The 16,457-nt window shown below is 39.3% G+C and overlaps 2 protein-coding genes across 7 annotated transcripts in view; one reads left to right on the top strand and one right to left on the bottom strand.

Moving 5' to 3' along the window:
* Positions 1 to 7,159, bottom strand: part of PIH1D2 (PIH1 domain containing 2) — a 14,162-nt gene extending 7,003 nt beyond the window's left edge. The window contains exons 1-6 of one of the 4 annotated variants that reach the window (XM_019715279.2): positions 6,976 to 7,159; positions 5,176 to 5,378; positions 4,432 to 4,555; positions 3,810 to 4,055; positions 3,208 to 3,473; positions 1,142 to 1,272 (exon numbers count right to left, since the gene is read on the bottom strand). In XM_019715279.2, coding sequence (XP_019570838.2) covers positions 1,142 to 1,272; positions 3,208 to 3,473; positions 3,810 to 4,055; positions 4,432 to 4,555; positions 5,176 to 5,378; positions 6,976 to 7,159 — 1,154 coding nt within the window. Of the gene's footprint in view, positions 1 to 1,141; positions 1,273 to 3,207; positions 3,474 to 3,809; positions 4,056 to 4,431; positions 4,556 to 5,175; positions 5,395 to 6,544; positions 6,757 to 6,975 lie in introns of those variants that run through there. The other 3 variants (XM_074335500.1, XM_019715281.2, XM_074335499.1) reach the window with 3 other exon arrangements.
* Positions 6,789 to 16,457, top strand: NKAPD1 (NKAP domain containing 1). 3 transcript variants are annotated; one of them, XM_019715256.2, is made up of 6 exons: positions 6,789 to 6,920; positions 8,059 to 8,135; positions 10,220 to 10,320; positions 11,801 to 11,950; positions 13,345 to 13,398; positions 14,139 to 16,457. In XM_019715256.2, the coding sequence occupies exons 2-6, from the start codon at positions 8,067 to 8,069 to the stop codon at positions 14,638 to 14,640; spliced, it is 876 nt and encodes a 291-aa protein (XP_019570815.2). In that variant the 5' UTR covers positions 6,789 to 6,920; positions 8,059 to 8,066; the 3' UTR covers positions 14,641 to 16,457. The 3 variants fall into 3 exon arrangements, with proteins under 3 accessions (XP_019570815.2, XP_074191603.1, XP_074191602.1); XM_074335502.1 differs by lacking the exon at positions 6,789 to 6,920 and adding an exon at positions 7,334 to 7,472 and having other exon boundaries at positions 14,142 to 14,779; XM_074335501.1 differs by lacking the exon at positions 6,789 to 6,920 and adding an exon at positions 7,334 to 7,472 and having other exon boundaries at positions 14,139 to 14,779.

Raw genomic sequence — 16,457 nt, 5'->3', positions numbered from 1 at the left:
AGTTGATACCTTTGTATTAAACAGCTATCTGACAATTCAGATGAATGGGAGTTGAAAAGTACATCACTTCTGTATTTTTAAAAAATATTTTCTTAAGAGAAAGGCACTTGTCCTAAAGTCAATTCCTTTTTCTTAGAGTTGGATGTATTTTGTATCATATGCCTGGGCAGCTTGGACTCCTGCCAGAGCTGTTTTATAGAAGCAGAGTCATAGAAGCATAGGCTTGTATATTACTACACTGGATCTGTATTTTTATTGCTGGAGGAAACTTACTGCTATGGCCCACTTTGGTAATAAACTTCTTGCAGAATCTGGGATTTATTTATTTTATTTTATTTTTTTTAGATTTTTATTGGGGAAGGGGATCAGGACTTTATTGGGGAACAGTGTGTACTTTCAGGACGTTTTTCCAAGTCAAGTTGTCCTTTCAATCTTAGTTGTGGAGGGCGCAGCTCAGCTCCAGGTCCAGTTGCTGTTGCTAGTTGTAGGGGGCACAGCCCGCCATCCCTTGCGGGAGTTGAAACCGGCAACCTTGTGGTTGAGAGGACGCACTCCAACCAACTGAGACATCGGGGAGGCAGCTCAGCTCAAGGTGCCGTGTTCAATCTTAGTTGCAGGGGGCGGAGCCCACCATCCCTTGCGGGACTCGAGGAATTGAACTGGCAACCTTGTGGTTGAGAGCCCACTGGCCCATGTGGGAATCGAACCAGCAGCTTTTGGAGTTAGGAGCATGGAGCTCTAACCGCCTGAGCCACCAGGCCGGCACTGGGATTTATTCTTGATGCAAAAATTTACTAGAGAGAAATATTTTTTCAACCAGTAAACAGAATTCTCACGTTACTTAGAAACAAACAGAATTTTCCCAAATGGTATTTAAGCTACTTGAGACCATTACAAATACCTTCAAAATAAGTACATCATGGCATTACTGTTTTTCAGGAGTTTTTGCTTAATGCCAAGTTTATTTAAGGAGAAAGTTTTAAAAAGATGACAGCTGATGAGAAAATCTTATTCCATCAAATGGAACTCTTACAAAATATGAAACTAGTATTTAAGATAAACCACTACTTCTCTTCACCCATAATGAAGGGCCTATAACTTTAGCACTAACAACCCAAAACACATGATGCTCTTGACTTACATCAATGGCATTGTGACGATTAATGTAGCTTTCTCTTTGATAAATTTTGCTGTCGTCATTTCAGGATTCACAGGTTCTGGAAGATTCAGATGTAATCTGTACTTCTCAGAGACCTCAATCAATAAATCATCCTAAAAGTAGTAAACCAAGAGTGATTTTAAAAGATGAAAATATAAAAATATTTCCTGCTTAAAATTAGTGTTACTGGATTATTGCTCCCCGTTATTTACTGCTTTCCCATAAGAAGAGAATCCCACTTATTGCTATGTGCCTTGCAATGAGCAATAAAGTTGCCAGATGTAAATCCTTGAGCTTTAGAGATTATTTGTTACTGCTTCTCAACACATCAACAGTTAACTGATAGCAGTATCAGAAAATGGGTATTGTCATCCTAAATTATGTGCATTGACTTTGGGGTGGACTAGCAAACAGCAAGAAACCTTTTTCACCCTCAGGATTTTTTTTTTCAATTACAGTTTACATTCAATACTGTATTAGTTGCAGGTGTACAGCCACAGCAAAGAAACTTACTGGAGACTGGAAAGCTGGTGATCCATGTTTTAAAGTGATAAAGCCCTTAGTAAAACTACCACAATAATTTGAAAGAAAAATTATGTGCCTAGTTAATTTGTGGCTTTAGGTTAAAAAGTGGAGGAAAAAAGAATGTTGGTACCATGCATTGATTTTATTGGCCATGTAACAAGGTATTACAAAAAGACATGAGCTTAGAAAAGAATTTACCAGTTTGCAAGTAGAGTTGAAAGAGAATACGCAGAGCCCAGAAATTCTAAGACTTGAGGACAAAAATGCAACTAATTTTTATTTTCAACCAGTAAAGAGTAAAATTGCGAAATTTTTGTATCAACAAAGACTGATTAAGACAGCAGAGAGACAAAGACGAAATCAAAAATCTTTATACCCTTTCTTAAAATCTCTAACTGGGTTAAGGTGGACCTCAATAAATCCTTACGTTTGGCCCAAATAACAGCTATTAAGTTAAAAAAAAAAAAAAAAAAAAAAGGCCACTGAGAAATTGACATGTCAAAAAGAATTGTGGGGTATAGCACTGACTGGAATTAAAGAACTAAAATGTTGCCAGCCTGGACTAAAACTAAATTAAAATAACCTTTGGACCCAACATTGCATGGGCACGAAATAGGCACCTGAGAATAGCATATTCTCCAATGCTCTTTTCAGATGTGGCCAAGGTAAATAATGAAGGAAAACAAAAACACTCCCAAAGAATGGAACTGAAGGTAATGGAAAACAATGCAACGAGGGGGCTAGGTAATCAAGGAAACTTCTCATGGCCCTAAGTAAGAACATCCTCTATCTCTAGTAAAGGAACCCTCGAAATACCTGCTTACCAGGATTTCAGAATCACTGTGCACCAGCACCTGCTGTGTGCCTCATATTTTTCCCATTTCTGAATTGACACTTAACTGTAGCTATCTTCTACGTTGTACAGTGTGTGGGGTTACGAGAGTAGATAACTTGTGTTTGGTTCAGGAGGAGCAGAATCCAGACTACAATGACAAAATCCTGTATTTTGGAGTCTGATACTGGGATTGGAGGTGTTTTCCTTGGGGAAAGATGCAAATATTTGTGACCAAGAGGGTTGACCGTGGTAGACTGTAGGGCTGTTGCCAATTATTTGCTCTTCCGTGAGAGGATTATACATATACCACTGCCATGTCACTTACTGTGACTACCCTTAAGAATATTCTTCCCTGCCCTATTGATGTAGGACTTGGCCTCGTGACTTGCTTTGGCCAATAGAATGTGAGTCAAAGTGATACATGCTATGTCTGAGAGGAAGTTTTAGGATCCATGGCATGGTTTGGCCATTTCTATTTTCCCTCTGCCAGGAGAATGCTATAGTCAGATAGGAATTGCTTCTTCACCTGTATCATGAAATGTGCAAGATTTGTGGAGCCGAGCAGGCCTAGCTGATCTGTAACCTGAACAAATTATTGTAAGCCACTAAGATTGTGGAGTTTGTTACCACAATATAATCTAGTGAATAGTGACTGATACAAATTTACAGTATTATCTATTCAACCTACCTCAGAAACACTGAGGTCACAGAGAGATACTGAATTAATACCAGGTAATTCAACTTTTAATTCAATTTTCAGCAGTTTCTCATTGTGATCCGCCCCAATTTTTAATTCATAGGCTGGTTTCTTCATCTCCGCCTGCGTCTCTGTACTGGAAATCTCTTCTATCAGGCACCCTGTTTTGCCTGAAACATGGTCTTTTGGCAGTAAAAGTTGAGGGAAGTCATCCGCATTGCTCACAGTACTGTTTCTTATCTGTTCAAGGGTTAGTTCTTTATGGAAAAAAAAGGGGGAAGATGAAATCACAAAATTAACCAACAATATAATATAATCAAGCTATGACCTGTAATGTATGTAGCGTTATCCAAGATGGCAAGATACAGATAAATTAGTTTGGGAATCTTAAAAGAATCTTAAACCAAATCTTACTTGGTTTAAAAGTTTGTAGGATTTAAAAATCTTTAAGGACATGCAAATATTTCTAATATCTTTATCTTTTTCTATGTCAAGTTTCTCATCTTTCAAAACTGAGATTCTAATTTGCAAAATGTACACAGGATGCAAAAATTTAAATCAGTTTAATTTTCCATTTACATTTGCTAACTTACCCTTTCTCATTTTCTCTTTTAAATCTGTGGGGTCAGTTTGAATTCCCATCAGATTTTGTTTCATCCTTTGAATGCTTCCTTTTATTTTAAACTTAGTAATATGGTAAAAATGTGAGAGAGTGACCTGGAGTTTTTCCTCAATGCATTTCATGGCCATCCATATTAACTGATCTTTTCTCACTTGGTCCTTTTCTGCTGCTTGGAGAATATCAGGATTGTAGGCAACATCGATGACTGTATAAACATCTGTGTGTGTAATTTAGAGGGTGTGAAATGAAGACAACTGTTTCACTACCAATATGGTCAGGTAATATATTAAGCCATAATTCTGATAAAGCTAGAAACTATAAATTCTATTCCTATATTTTTCAGAGGCAATCACAATGATGCTATGTACATAAAACTGCAATTAAGGTGTTTCTTGGCATTTTATATGGGTTAAAAACAGCTCATATTATTAGACAAACTGTATGAAGTTTGCATAAAGGTACATTTATTAGTTATTACATTATAACCAAATAAAACATTTTACTTGTAATGCCTTTTAACAAGTAAAATCTGGTCCACGTTATTCCCAATAAAACATTTTAAAATGTGCTTTCTCTCCCATAATTCTATGTACCTGATGTCTCAGACATGTCTTCTGGTCTGCCAACACTTAGAGGTACTGGGTGAGTAGGTGATTGGGGAGCTGGAATCCTTTTCCACTGACATAGGTTGATAAAAAGTAGTTTTTCTTTTGGTTTCTAGAAATCAAATAATTTTGTATATCTCAAAGCCTAGCACTTTATTTTTAAATAATATCCTAAAGGTAAAACATCACAGAATTGGAAGAGTGAGAATTTTAGGCTCCAAGTAAGTCACTGCATGTATTAAAACCGTGTTTGAGAAATTATATTGTTACTTTATTTCCCCAGAGCTGCTGGCTTTTCATCAAGAATCCAGGTGCTGCTCCCAGAGGAACTGGGAGGAGAAAGGGGGAATTGATCTAAGCAGCTCTTCTAGGCGAATTTGTTTGACCCTCATTCACCACTTCCTTACCTCCCCAACCAAATAAATTCTCTTTCTTTGAAAATCCCCAACTCAATGGTTCTCTATTAAATCATCACATTACCTTTTATTTTCATTCTAGCAGAAAAAAATGGCTCATTTTGAGATCTCCAAAATATACCAAATATGAATTTCCCACTTTTACTCCTTCAACACAATCTTCCACACTACATTTCATTTTCCATTTATATGTAGAGTGGTAGTTCCCCTCAAGTTTTCTTGTGTTAAAGTTGCAATAGTTATGGGTAAGCTCATCTCTGATTCTAGGATCATTTCATTCAGGACCTCCCCAACCCTGGGCACCAACTCTACATACCAGGATTCTGGTTTGTAGACAGAGCTGTGGTTCTGGGGCAACACAGAGCCGTTTCCCTTCTTTCAGCTGCTGATGAATGAACTTCTCATAGCTCTCAGGGTTACTTTCAGAAAGGTCATCTAGGAGGTTCCAGAATTGAGTAACTTGGGTGAGCAGACACTTTGAAGATGATTCCATGATTGAGGTGAATAGGCCTCTTAAGTCTGTGGAAAGACATGACTTAAGGCAAAAAAAAAAAAAATCTGTGTAACTGTTGATTCGTTTCTTCTTTGGAGGAAGGTGGAACAGTTCAGGAATTGTTTTGGTGAAGTTAACAACTATCCCTAAGACCTATGTCTAAAAGATCAGCACCATTTTACCTTTTCCTTAGTCTCAAATTATCTAGTACCCTTCCTAAATTCTCAAGTTGTCCTCTCAGATAATAAGGTCTTACCTCTGCTTCGACCCTCACAAGCCCTGAGGGGACAGAGTACTCATTTTCCGACTGATTTCCCAGTGATTTTCTTTTTCCAACACCTGGGTTTTGACTGACTGGTTCCTATCCAGTCTGGAAATTGCCAGAGGTTTGTGTGAGGTGAGGGGCACATGAGACTTCCTCAATCCTCAGCCTACCTTATTAGTTAAAAGCATGGTTGGAGCCAGAATGCCTAGATTCCTAAATCTTAGCTTTATCACCTACAAGCTGTGACCTGGAGCAGTTAATTTGTATATGTTTCTCAGTTTAGTCTCCTCAAAAATGAAGCTGGTAGGGGCCGGCCCAGTGGTTCAGACGGTTAGAGCACCGTGCTCCCAACTCCGAAGGCTGCCGGTTAGATTCCCACATGGGCCAGTCGGCTCTCAACCACAAGGTTGCCAGTTCAATTCCTCAAATCCCGCAAGGGATGGAGGGCAGCGCCCACTGCAACTAACAACGACAACTGGACCTGGAGCTGAGCTGCGCCCTCCACAACTAAGACTGAAAGGACAACAACTTGAAGCTGAACTAAGATTGAAAGGACAACAACTTGACTTGGGGAAAAACAAAAGTCCTGGAAGTACACACTGGTCCCCAATAAAGTCCTGTTCTCCTTCCCCAATAAAATCTTTAAAAAAAAATGAAGACAGTAATACCTATCTCATAGGGTTACTGTGAGGATTAAGTAAGCTAATGCAGAGAGGCTGGAACACTTCGTAAACACTATAATGAGAGAAGTAACATCCTTTCTCTGTCTTGAGATAACCTTCGCAACTCCCCTCCCCTATTGGAAGGTGTCCCAAAGCATCCATAGAATGAGGAAAAGAGGTTTGGGTTCTTTGAACACTATATTAGGGTTAGATTAAAGGGGAAACTTAACTAAACGACAATCATTCCAGAAGTCTGCGAACCCACCTCTTCTCTCAGTTCCTGACAAACCGCGACGCCTGTTACCAGGGTAACCAGACTGGGTACCTCATCTAATTGGGTCCGGACAGCTCCCGGTAGAAATGTCTTTTTACATACTGTTCCGGAATCTCCTCCTTCTGGTGCTGGCCTCGCTTTTCACCTGAGCCCGACCCAATTCTTTTCGGGGAAGGCGTCCGCCTCTCTTCTGCATTTGTCGACTTGTGTGTCCTGGAAACCCTCCCTGTGGGAGTCTCTGGACCTCCCGTTGGTGTGGGAAGAATTTTTCAGGAGCACGACTTCCGGCCTGAAAGGGAAGCTTGCTCCCTCTTCTCCCAGGCCCCTTCCTCCCCCCAATCCCCGCCACGCGAGTCTGCGGCGCACGGTATGGGTGTGTTTGTGTGTATTTGTGTAGGGAGGGCGTTTGGAGGGAAGGTTACCGGGAGCTCCTTGGCCGCTGGGAGGCAGGGATCCCGGTGACAAAGATGGGGGTAATTTCTCTGTCTTCGTCTTGGAAGCCTCAGTCCCCACTTCAGGCACTTTAGATACTTCCTGGGGCCCAGTCGAGGGTCGTACCGGTCCAAAGCGTCCCCATTGGGAGCGAAACCCGGCCTCCGGGTCCATCCCAGAGGAGCGTGAGCCGGGAATGCTCCAGCCAACCCCGGCGTCCCGATTCCGCGCCGGCGCAGCCTCGGGCCTCAGTCCGGAGAGATATCTGCGGGTCGGTCTAGGCTGAGGGAAAGGCAGCCGTGGCCTCGGGCACGGGTGAGGGCAGAATAACCCGTGGGAAGGCTGCGTTTTCACGAAGGACTCGGGTGATGCTGCCGAGCTGCCTTTGAGCCCTGACTCCTTGGTTTCCTGGGTCGGAGGAGATCTTGTAATGGAATGGTTCTTCGTCTCACACTAACAAGATGCCTGATTTCTTCAGGATCGAGGGGTGAGTGAGCGGTGGGGTGGTTACACAAAGCCCCTGCTAGCTACACACGTGAATAGCTTTTTTTCGAGGCTTCTGTACAAAATAGAAAATAAAATTCCCCTGAATGGAGAAATATAGGCCATCTCTGCATTTGATGTTTTAGGCGTCAGTTTTTGTTACTGTCGATATTTGTGGTCCCTACCACACAAATTGAGATATTTGCTTCGTCGCAAACTAATTTTGGGGTTCGAGAGTTGATTTCTAATCTGGACCTTGTTTGCCTTGGACTGTGTGGCCCGCGGCAAGTTATGGCTTTAAGGGCATTTCCAAAAAAAGATACTTGCCTCATAAAACAGTTATTTTGAGGATTAAATAAAATGGTGTCATTTCAAAGAACTCCAGTGTACATTATCTCCTTTCATCCTCACGTTAATGTGGTCAGGCATTTTCTTCTTTTAATGGTGAAGAAAAAAAACTATTCCTCAAGACCTCTGACTTTAGTTCAGTGATCTTTCCTTTAGCTCATGCTTGTTTATAACATTGTGATAAAAGATAAGGTAATAAAGGAAATTATAATTATTAAATGCTATTTATTGATTCATTTCAGATTGAATAATGTCCCGAGTTCCACTGGGGAAAGTCCTCCTGAGGAATGTCATCCGGCACACAGATGCTCATAATAAGGTGAGAGGTACAACCTACTTATTCCTCAACCATTAATGAGGGCCTACAGTGTGCCAAACATTATTTTTCTACAGTTGGGAGATACAAAGATGAATAAAATAGGTAATTACAGTACAGTTTGTTAGGTACCATAGAAATATAAAATGTTTTACTGCACTGAGTAAGGAATAATGAAATTTGCCTTAGGGAATTAGGAAAGGCTTTATAGAGTGGGTAGTATTTGAGGTGTTGATATTTGAACTAGTTCTGAATGAACAGGTTCCAAGTTTACCAGGTGTAAAAGATCATTCCATACAGAGAGAACATCATGTACTGACATATGGCCACAAGAAAATGCCTGAAGCACTTAGGGCATGGCAAGAAATTGTGTGCATCCATAAAGCAGGGAATGTGGGGGTTAGTGTCAGAAGATGAGGCCTGAGTGGATTGTGATAGAGATAGACTTTTTCCTGTAGGCAATAAAGATGCCATCAAATATTTTTAAGCCAGGTGTGACTTGATTTTATTTGTATTTTAGAAAGCTGATATTTTAGCTGCATAGGGGATAGATCAGATGGGACGAAACAGTAGACCAATTAGGAGGGAATTACAGAGAGAGATGATGAGGGGTTCACATGAAAGCAGTGACAGTAGGGATGAAGATGATGAATTTAGGAGGTAAAATCCAAAGAAATTAGTGACTAGATGGTAGTGATAATTATGGAATTAAATATAACTACGTTGTGAAGCTGGGTGAATGATGGTGATATCATTAATTGAGATGGGGAACAAAAGGAAAAGGACAAATATGATGGGGAAGGTAATTAGTTTGGTTTTGAACATGTTAATTGTGAAGTGCTTATAGGATGTCCAAACAGTTGGAAATTCGTATTTGAAGGAAAGGAGAGTTAAGGCTGGACGTACAGGTTTGGGGATTATTGATACCATGTTTCCCTGAAAATAAGACCTAGTCGGACAGTCAGCTCTAATGTGTCTTTTGGAGCAAAAATTAATATAAGACCCAATCTTACTTTACTATAAGACCCGGTATAATTAATATAATATAATAAATATATAATAATACCAGGTCTTATATTAATTTTTGCTCCAAAAGACGCATTAGAGCGGATTGTGGATGGGTCTTATTTTCGGGGAAACACAGTATGTAGGAAATGATAGAGGTCATGAGAGTAGTAGATGAGGTCACCTAGGAGAGCACATATAATGAAAAGAGGGCCAAGGCCTTTGTTTGGTTTTCTTTGAACTGTACAACTCCTAGTTTGATCATAAGTATTATTATCATCATATCACCTGATATTTTGATTCTGAGTCAGGATATATCTATTACCTAAGCAGCCTCTGCAATTGCATTAAACCACCCCTAGTTGAATGGTGAGCTTAGATTTGAAAGTGGTGGATAAAAAAGTTAAATCTAACCAGATTTAATCAAATATTACAGGCAGACTCAGATATAAAACACATTCTTGTTTTTTGGTCAGTTGTAATCTGCTATTCAGGAAATTCTCTAGCAATTTTTGTTCAGTTGTAATCTGCTTTTCAGGAAATTCTCTAGCAATTCTCATGCTGTTTTATTTTGTTTTGCTTTGTTTTTAACAAAACATGTAATGTTATGAAAAGAGACTTAGCCTAGAAAGTTTAAAGACCTGTCCTTACTAGCTTTTTCGCTTTGGTAAAATCTCTGAACTTTTGTTTCTTCTCAGTAAAATATAATGGTATCTGCTTTGCTTTCTTCTTAGGATTGCTTAAGATTCTATTGAGATGATACAATTAAAATCATAAAGCATTTTCAAAACTAAGGGATTATCATTTGCTAATTGCAGCATACTTGCAAAATTGATAAAGCTATAAGTGTGTCTATGCAGGGGTTGAAAAGTTCTGTTGCTGCAGAATTCTACATATTTGAGATTTACTGGGTGGGATTGTTTAATGACATTAGAGAAACCAGAATTAGTTTCCCAGGTTCTTGATCATAACCCAGTCTAAAATCCAATGATTAGTACAGACTGTATTTTCAGTTACTTTCCTGTGAAGTAGTGTTGTTTGTAGTTAACTTATTTTTATTTTCTTTTTTAAAAAAAATCTAGATTCAGGAGGAATCAGATATGTGGAAAATAAGAGAATTGGAGAAACAGATGGAAGATGCTTACCGGGGAACCAAAAGGAAAATGTTACCCAGCAGTTCAAGGTGAAGTTGCATATCTGAGAAGCAAAATAAAGCTCATCTTATTCAGAATCAACTTATGTTTAAAAAAATTTTGGTATGGTAAAGATAGATGAATTTAGTTCTATGAGTTCTTAAGCCTTTCCTCTTTCATAAATCTAGACCAAAGCATGAAGGTAATGGCTGTGCCGCATATGGTCCCACTCTTTGTACTTATTTGCAATGGAAAATTTAAAAATTCTGCCTTGAACAATTGTAAATGTTAAGGATTCTGTGGATTCTAACTTTATGTCTTTTAATCTCAGATTTTCTATTTGTATCTCTCAGCTTTTTCTTTACCCTACCATTTTTGCCAAATCACACAGCCTTTGACAGTACCTTCTTAATAATGAGTGTAAATATGAAGGATTATACAGGCTTAGTTGTTTTACCTGTAGCAGTGCAGAAATGTCTGAGTATTAGGAACATCTGTTGGGCCTCATGCCTGTTAGTGTACAACTGGGTGTATGAAGTATTACTAAAAGTAATAATATTGATTTCTAAAGCCACCCAGGGAAATAGTTAATAGTGAGATACTTAAGGAGAACGAATGTGCCTGCAGAGTATGTGGACTTTGGAGTGTGATGGCTGTGTGTAAATGGCTTCAGATAAGAAAGTATGCAGGGCATCCATGGTAAAGAAACAGTGTCAACAGAAAAATACGTATCGTTTCAGTCTGTTTTCTCTCTGAAAATAGTCCTTTGAGAATTTAGAAGTACTGTTAGTGCAGATGATGATGTTTTGTATTGGTTGTTCAATCCTAAGTCGCACTTCCTGAAACAAAAAATACTGTTCTTTTAGAGTGGACTATTAATGCCTGTCATGGTGAATAAATCTTTAAAACATATTCTCTATAGAGGCAGGGATTCTGATGATCTCATTTGCATTATTTTCCCAGTAGCTAGAACAGTGTCTGGCGCAGAGGAGCTCTTAAACATTTTTGGTAACTGATTAGCTGTCTTAGTGACTGGTTTAGTGGATACTGTAAGTACAGGTTCAATCAGTGGTTCTCATCTGGTTTTCTACCCCAGCATACTCATGGGTTGGGCCTTATTTCCATTGTTACTGTGACCTCACTACAGCAAGTTGCTGGTTTTCCAGGAAGGGAGTGTGTTTCAGAATCTCTAGGGTAGTTTGGAATGTCTCCAGCTGTGATTATGCTCTGCTTCCTACTTTGCATGCCCTTCTACTTGAGTATTAGTGAGCTATATAGTGTGCTCTTGTCCACAAGTCGTTTCATTTATATTCTGCAATAGGATGGGTAGTAATAGTCAGATTTTCACTGGACAACTGTACAAGTTTATAGAGAGGAACACCATGTCTTTTATATGATTTTTTAAAAATATGAAGTATCAGGTTGTTTTGTTCACCCTTAGATTGTTCAATCAGTTTTGTGCATGGTGTTCCACAAAATAACCTCCGAGATTGCTTACAAATCTAAAAGTTCTTCTGTTTTCTCATATAGCCGGATGCGTAGTGATGGCTTTGATGAAGAAACTCAGAGAGATTATTGGAGGCCAAAGAATGAAATTTCTGGAGCACTGGAAGATAATTTTCTTAAGGCTAAATCCTGGAACAAGAAGTTATATGATTATGAAGCTGACATGCCAGACAGGTTTGTGACAAATTCTTGTGTCCATTAATGAGATTTGGCGTGAGAATGTGTACTTTTAAAAATTAATTATCCCGGGCATACAGGTGGCTCAGTTGGTTAGAGCACGAGCTCTGAGCACCGGGGCTGCCGGTTTGATTCCCACATGGGCCAGCGAGCTGCACCCTCCGCAACTAGAATGAAGTCAGTGAGCTACCGCTTAGCTCCCAGGTGGCCAGATGGCTCAGTTGGTTGGAGCGCGGGCTCTCAACCACAAGGTTGCTGTTTGACCAGCAAGGGATGGTGGGCTGCGCCCCCTGCAACTAACAATGGCAACTGGACCCTCCACAACTAAGACTGAAAGGACAACTTGACTTGGAAAAGTCCCAGAAGTACACACTGTTCCCCAATAAAGCCCTGTTCCCCTTCCCAAATAAAATCTTTAAAAAAAAAAAATTAATTATCCCAGGTGGCCAGTTAGCTCAGTTGTTTAAAGCGTGGTGCTGATAACACTAAGGTTGCTGATTCAATCCCCACATGGGCCACTTGTGAGCTGTGCCCTCCTTAAAAAAAAAAAAAAAATCCCTACATAAATTTGTACACAAATGTTCATAGCGTAATTATGCATAATGGCCAAAAAGTGGGAACCTAAATGTCTTAGCTGATAAATGGATAAACAAAATGTGGTATGTGGAATGGTAATAGAATGTTACTTGGCAGTAAAAGGAATAAAGTACCGATACATGCCACAACATGGATGAACCTTGAAAACACAATTCTAAGTAAAAGAAATGAGATATGAAAGGACACATATTTTAATGATTTTTTTTCTTATATGAAATATCCAGAATAGGCAAATTCAGAAAGTAGATTAGTGGTTGCCATGGGCTATAGGAGAGGGAGGAGTTGCGAGTGACAGCTAACAGATGGAGTTTCTTTTTTGGGGTGATGAAAATGTTCTGAAATTAGATCGTGGTGATGGTTGCACAACTCTGAATACACTAAAAGCAAGTGGACTTGTACATTTAAAAGTCTGAATTTTATGGTCTGTGAATTATATTTCAGTAAGTTGTTATTTAAAGAAAATTGTACCAATATAGACAGCATGTCATGAAGTGTTTTTGGAGAAGTACTGCACAGCGAAAGAGCAGAGTGGAAGAGCTGCTCTTGTTTCTTACGGAAGAGAATGGCAAGTTTTTTTACAAATGGACAAAGGAATCCTTTGTGTCTGAAGTGATAGTGTACAGTACAGAAACATGTAGCCAACTATGTTATTGAGCTATAATGTGGAGTTGGCTCTACCATATCTGTTTTCTTTATTCTGAGTGTACGTCTGTATGCATGCACTCCTGAGTCTATTTTAATTTTCAAAAACATATGTATTGTTTTAACAGTATGTGTAATATGTCATCCTACAGATGGGGTCACAGTGGTTATAAAGAGTTATACCCTGAAGAATTTGAAACTGACAGGTAAGGCAAATAGGCTTACTTGAAAGTTAGAAACTAAGGTTAGTTCAAAGCCTGAACTGTAAACTGAGTTCCTAATTTTTACACAGCATGTAATATTTGCCATTAAAAAATCTAACAGGCCGGCCCGGTGGCTCAGGCGGTTGGAGCTCCATGCTCCTAACTCCGAAGGCTGCCGGTTCGATTCCCACATGGGCCAGTGGGCTCTCAACCACAAGGTTGTCAGTTCAACTCCTTGAGTCCCGCAAGGGATGGTGGGCTCCACCCCCTGCAAGTAAGATTGAACACGGCACCTTGAGCTGAGCTGCAGCTGAGCTGAGCTGCGCCCTCCACAACTAAGACTGAAAGGACAACAACTTGACTTGGAAAAATCTTCCGGAAGTACACACTATTCCCCAATAAAGTCCTGTTCCCCTTCCCCCGCCCCCCCCCAAAAAAATCTAACAGAAGTAACAGGTGATTTAGATGGGAGACGATTGATATTTTGCCTTTCTTGATTGATGTTCGACATTTCTATAGCACTTAGGTTTTTATATATAGTATCCCATACAGTAATTTAATATGGCAGATTAAAATTTTTCTATTCATTTTAAAGATGAGGAAACAATTCACTGAAAGTCTCATAGTAACCCTATGTCAAACTTTTAAAATTCAGATGTCAACCCCAACTTCCTATCGAGAATTCAGAATATTAAAATATACTTTTTATTTTCTGTAGTAAAGCAGTTTCTCTTTTTTGTTAGTAGTGATCAGCAAGATATTACCAATGGAAAAAAAACATCTCCCCAGGTAAAATCATCTACCCACGAATCTCACAAGCACAAGAAGTCAAAGAAATCCCACAAAAAAAAGCAGAAAAAGAAGTCACACAAAAAACAGAAGAAAAGTAAAAAGGAAGCCGTAGATATAATGGCAGATTCCTCAAGCGAGTTCTCAGAAGAAACTGGAGCTTCTAGTACTAGGAAACAACCACATAAGCGTAAGAAAAAATCCAGGAAAAAGTCTCTCAAAAAATCTGCTTTAGTCTTAGAGGCAGAAAGTGACACTTCTCAGTCAGGAGATTCTGCATCTAGCAGTTCTGAGAAAAGTGAGGAAAGAGACACTAAGAAAACCAAAAGGAAAAAGAGAGATAAAAAAGTCCATATTCCTGTAGTAAACAATGAGATACAAGAGAGGACAAACAAACGCACAAATTGGAAAGTGGCTACAGATGAAAGGTCTGCTGAGAGCTCAGAGGATGACTAAATGCAGAAGAAACATTCTTCAGTTTCCCATGTGACTGGATATTTACAGCTGACACCTTGGGGCTTTGCCAGTGACTCATTGCTCACCACAGGGGGCCTGAGGGCAGAGCTCTTCGTGCCACCTGTGTGGTGCCACCTGTGTGCGTTCTGATAGACTTGTCTTCTATTTTGGCCTGTTAAACTTGATCCTCTTATTGATAATGGGGAATCTGGTATTTTGTTATGAAAGTTTCTTGAAGAGATTATTTTTTGCAATTAATTACATTCAGCGTAGAGTGCATATACAGCAAATTAAAGGACCCAGAAAGCTGAATCCAGTGACCTGGGTATACCAATTGAAATGTTGAATTTTGGAGAAAGCAATACCGTGTAGAATGGTCTAAGGGAACATTGTGTTGCTCTCATCGGTTTATTAAGCAGTTGCCACTTGACATTTTTGTCTTCAGCCTTGGTGCTTTTTATTTTGGCCCCACACGTGTGGTCCAATAACAAATGTTTTCCCTTTATAATACCCACAGACAGCTGTTATTAGAAGAGGCTAGGGTTTTCTGTCAAATTTACCTGCTGGACAGGGACTGTAGCTATACTTAGTATACCCTTAAAATATGGTAATTGTATAGTAAATGGCTTTCTAGTTCCATTGCTGTATATTGCCTAAATGGACTTGTGTTCAAAATTATTTCTTCACTAGTCTTAGGTAAGTCCTCAACCAAACGGGGAAGAATTAGGAATCAGTCGTGCTGTCTGATGGTGCTCTGAACAGGATTCAGGGCAGTGTCTGCCATTTAAATGTCCTCTTTGTTCATTGCTAAATTTATTAATGAACTTTAGATTTTTCCTGAAACTAGGTTGAATCGGTTCCAAAATGAAATAGGCTTCTCAGGGACACACTCAATTCTTCCCAGTCTGCCTTTGGATTAAAGAACCAAGCAGAAACCATATTATTTCCCTTTGCTATATACTGTAATCCCTACTATGTTAATTACGAAACCAAAATAACACTGAAACGATGGCAGAACACAAGTTAATTTTTTCATTATGGCAGAAGATCAAGTGACAGTTTTTTCCTGGTTGTCACTTCATTGGCTAAGTAAAAAGCTTGAAAACTCAGACTCATTCTCTTGGTTCTGCCACTAACTGGTTATGAGGTCTGGAGCAGGTAAGTAAACCTCCCTGGCTTTTAACCCCATGTGTAATACAGAAATACTTCATGATAAAATGACAGTGTAAGACACCAGCAATAGAATATGTTTCATGAGGTGGTAATATTTTGTAGTTCTAACTACTAAATTTGTTCTCTTTACAGATTTCTAATAAAATGCTTAGTCATAAAATACATGGTTGGCCAGAGGTTCCCTATCCTGTGATTATAAGCTGGTGCTACCTTTTGGGATATTTATTTGAAATAGTAATACTTTGGTACTCAACTGTCAATGTTCCATGGTGTATATTTCTACCTTTGGGATTAATAGGGGCCCAAGGGGGGAAAGAAGTCTATAATTACTACCTCTTAACCTAAAGCAATTGTTCTGTTCTTGGAGCAAGTGAAATTTTTGTTGTAAGGAGTGTTCACTTTTGTGTTTTTGTAAGCACTGTTTCTGTGCTATGAAAGTACTGATTCTAAGCAGACTCAGGAAGATGGGCCAGTGGAACAGACATCTCCAGGAAGTTGATTCTGTTTGGGTCTTGGCCTTCCTTTCCTCCCATACTAGCAGGCCTCTCTTTCCAAACGGATGCACATCTTGCCTCTTTTGTTTTTTTGCCATGTTTACCTTTTCTTGGTCATGTATAAGCAATAAAGCTATTTTCTGTTCTTCA

This window comes from Rhinolophus sinicus, linkage group LG06 (assembly GCF_036562045.2).
Source record: "Rhinolophus sinicus isolate RSC01 linkage group LG06, ASM3656204v1, whole genome shotgun sequence".
NCBI classification, from domain to species: Eukaryota; Metazoa; Chordata; class Mammalia; order Chiroptera; family Rhinolophidae; genus Rhinolophus; species Rhinolophus sinicus.
The sequence above is the reverse complement of the archived record's forward strand: the minus strand, read 5'-3'. Positions and strand labels throughout refer to the sequence as shown.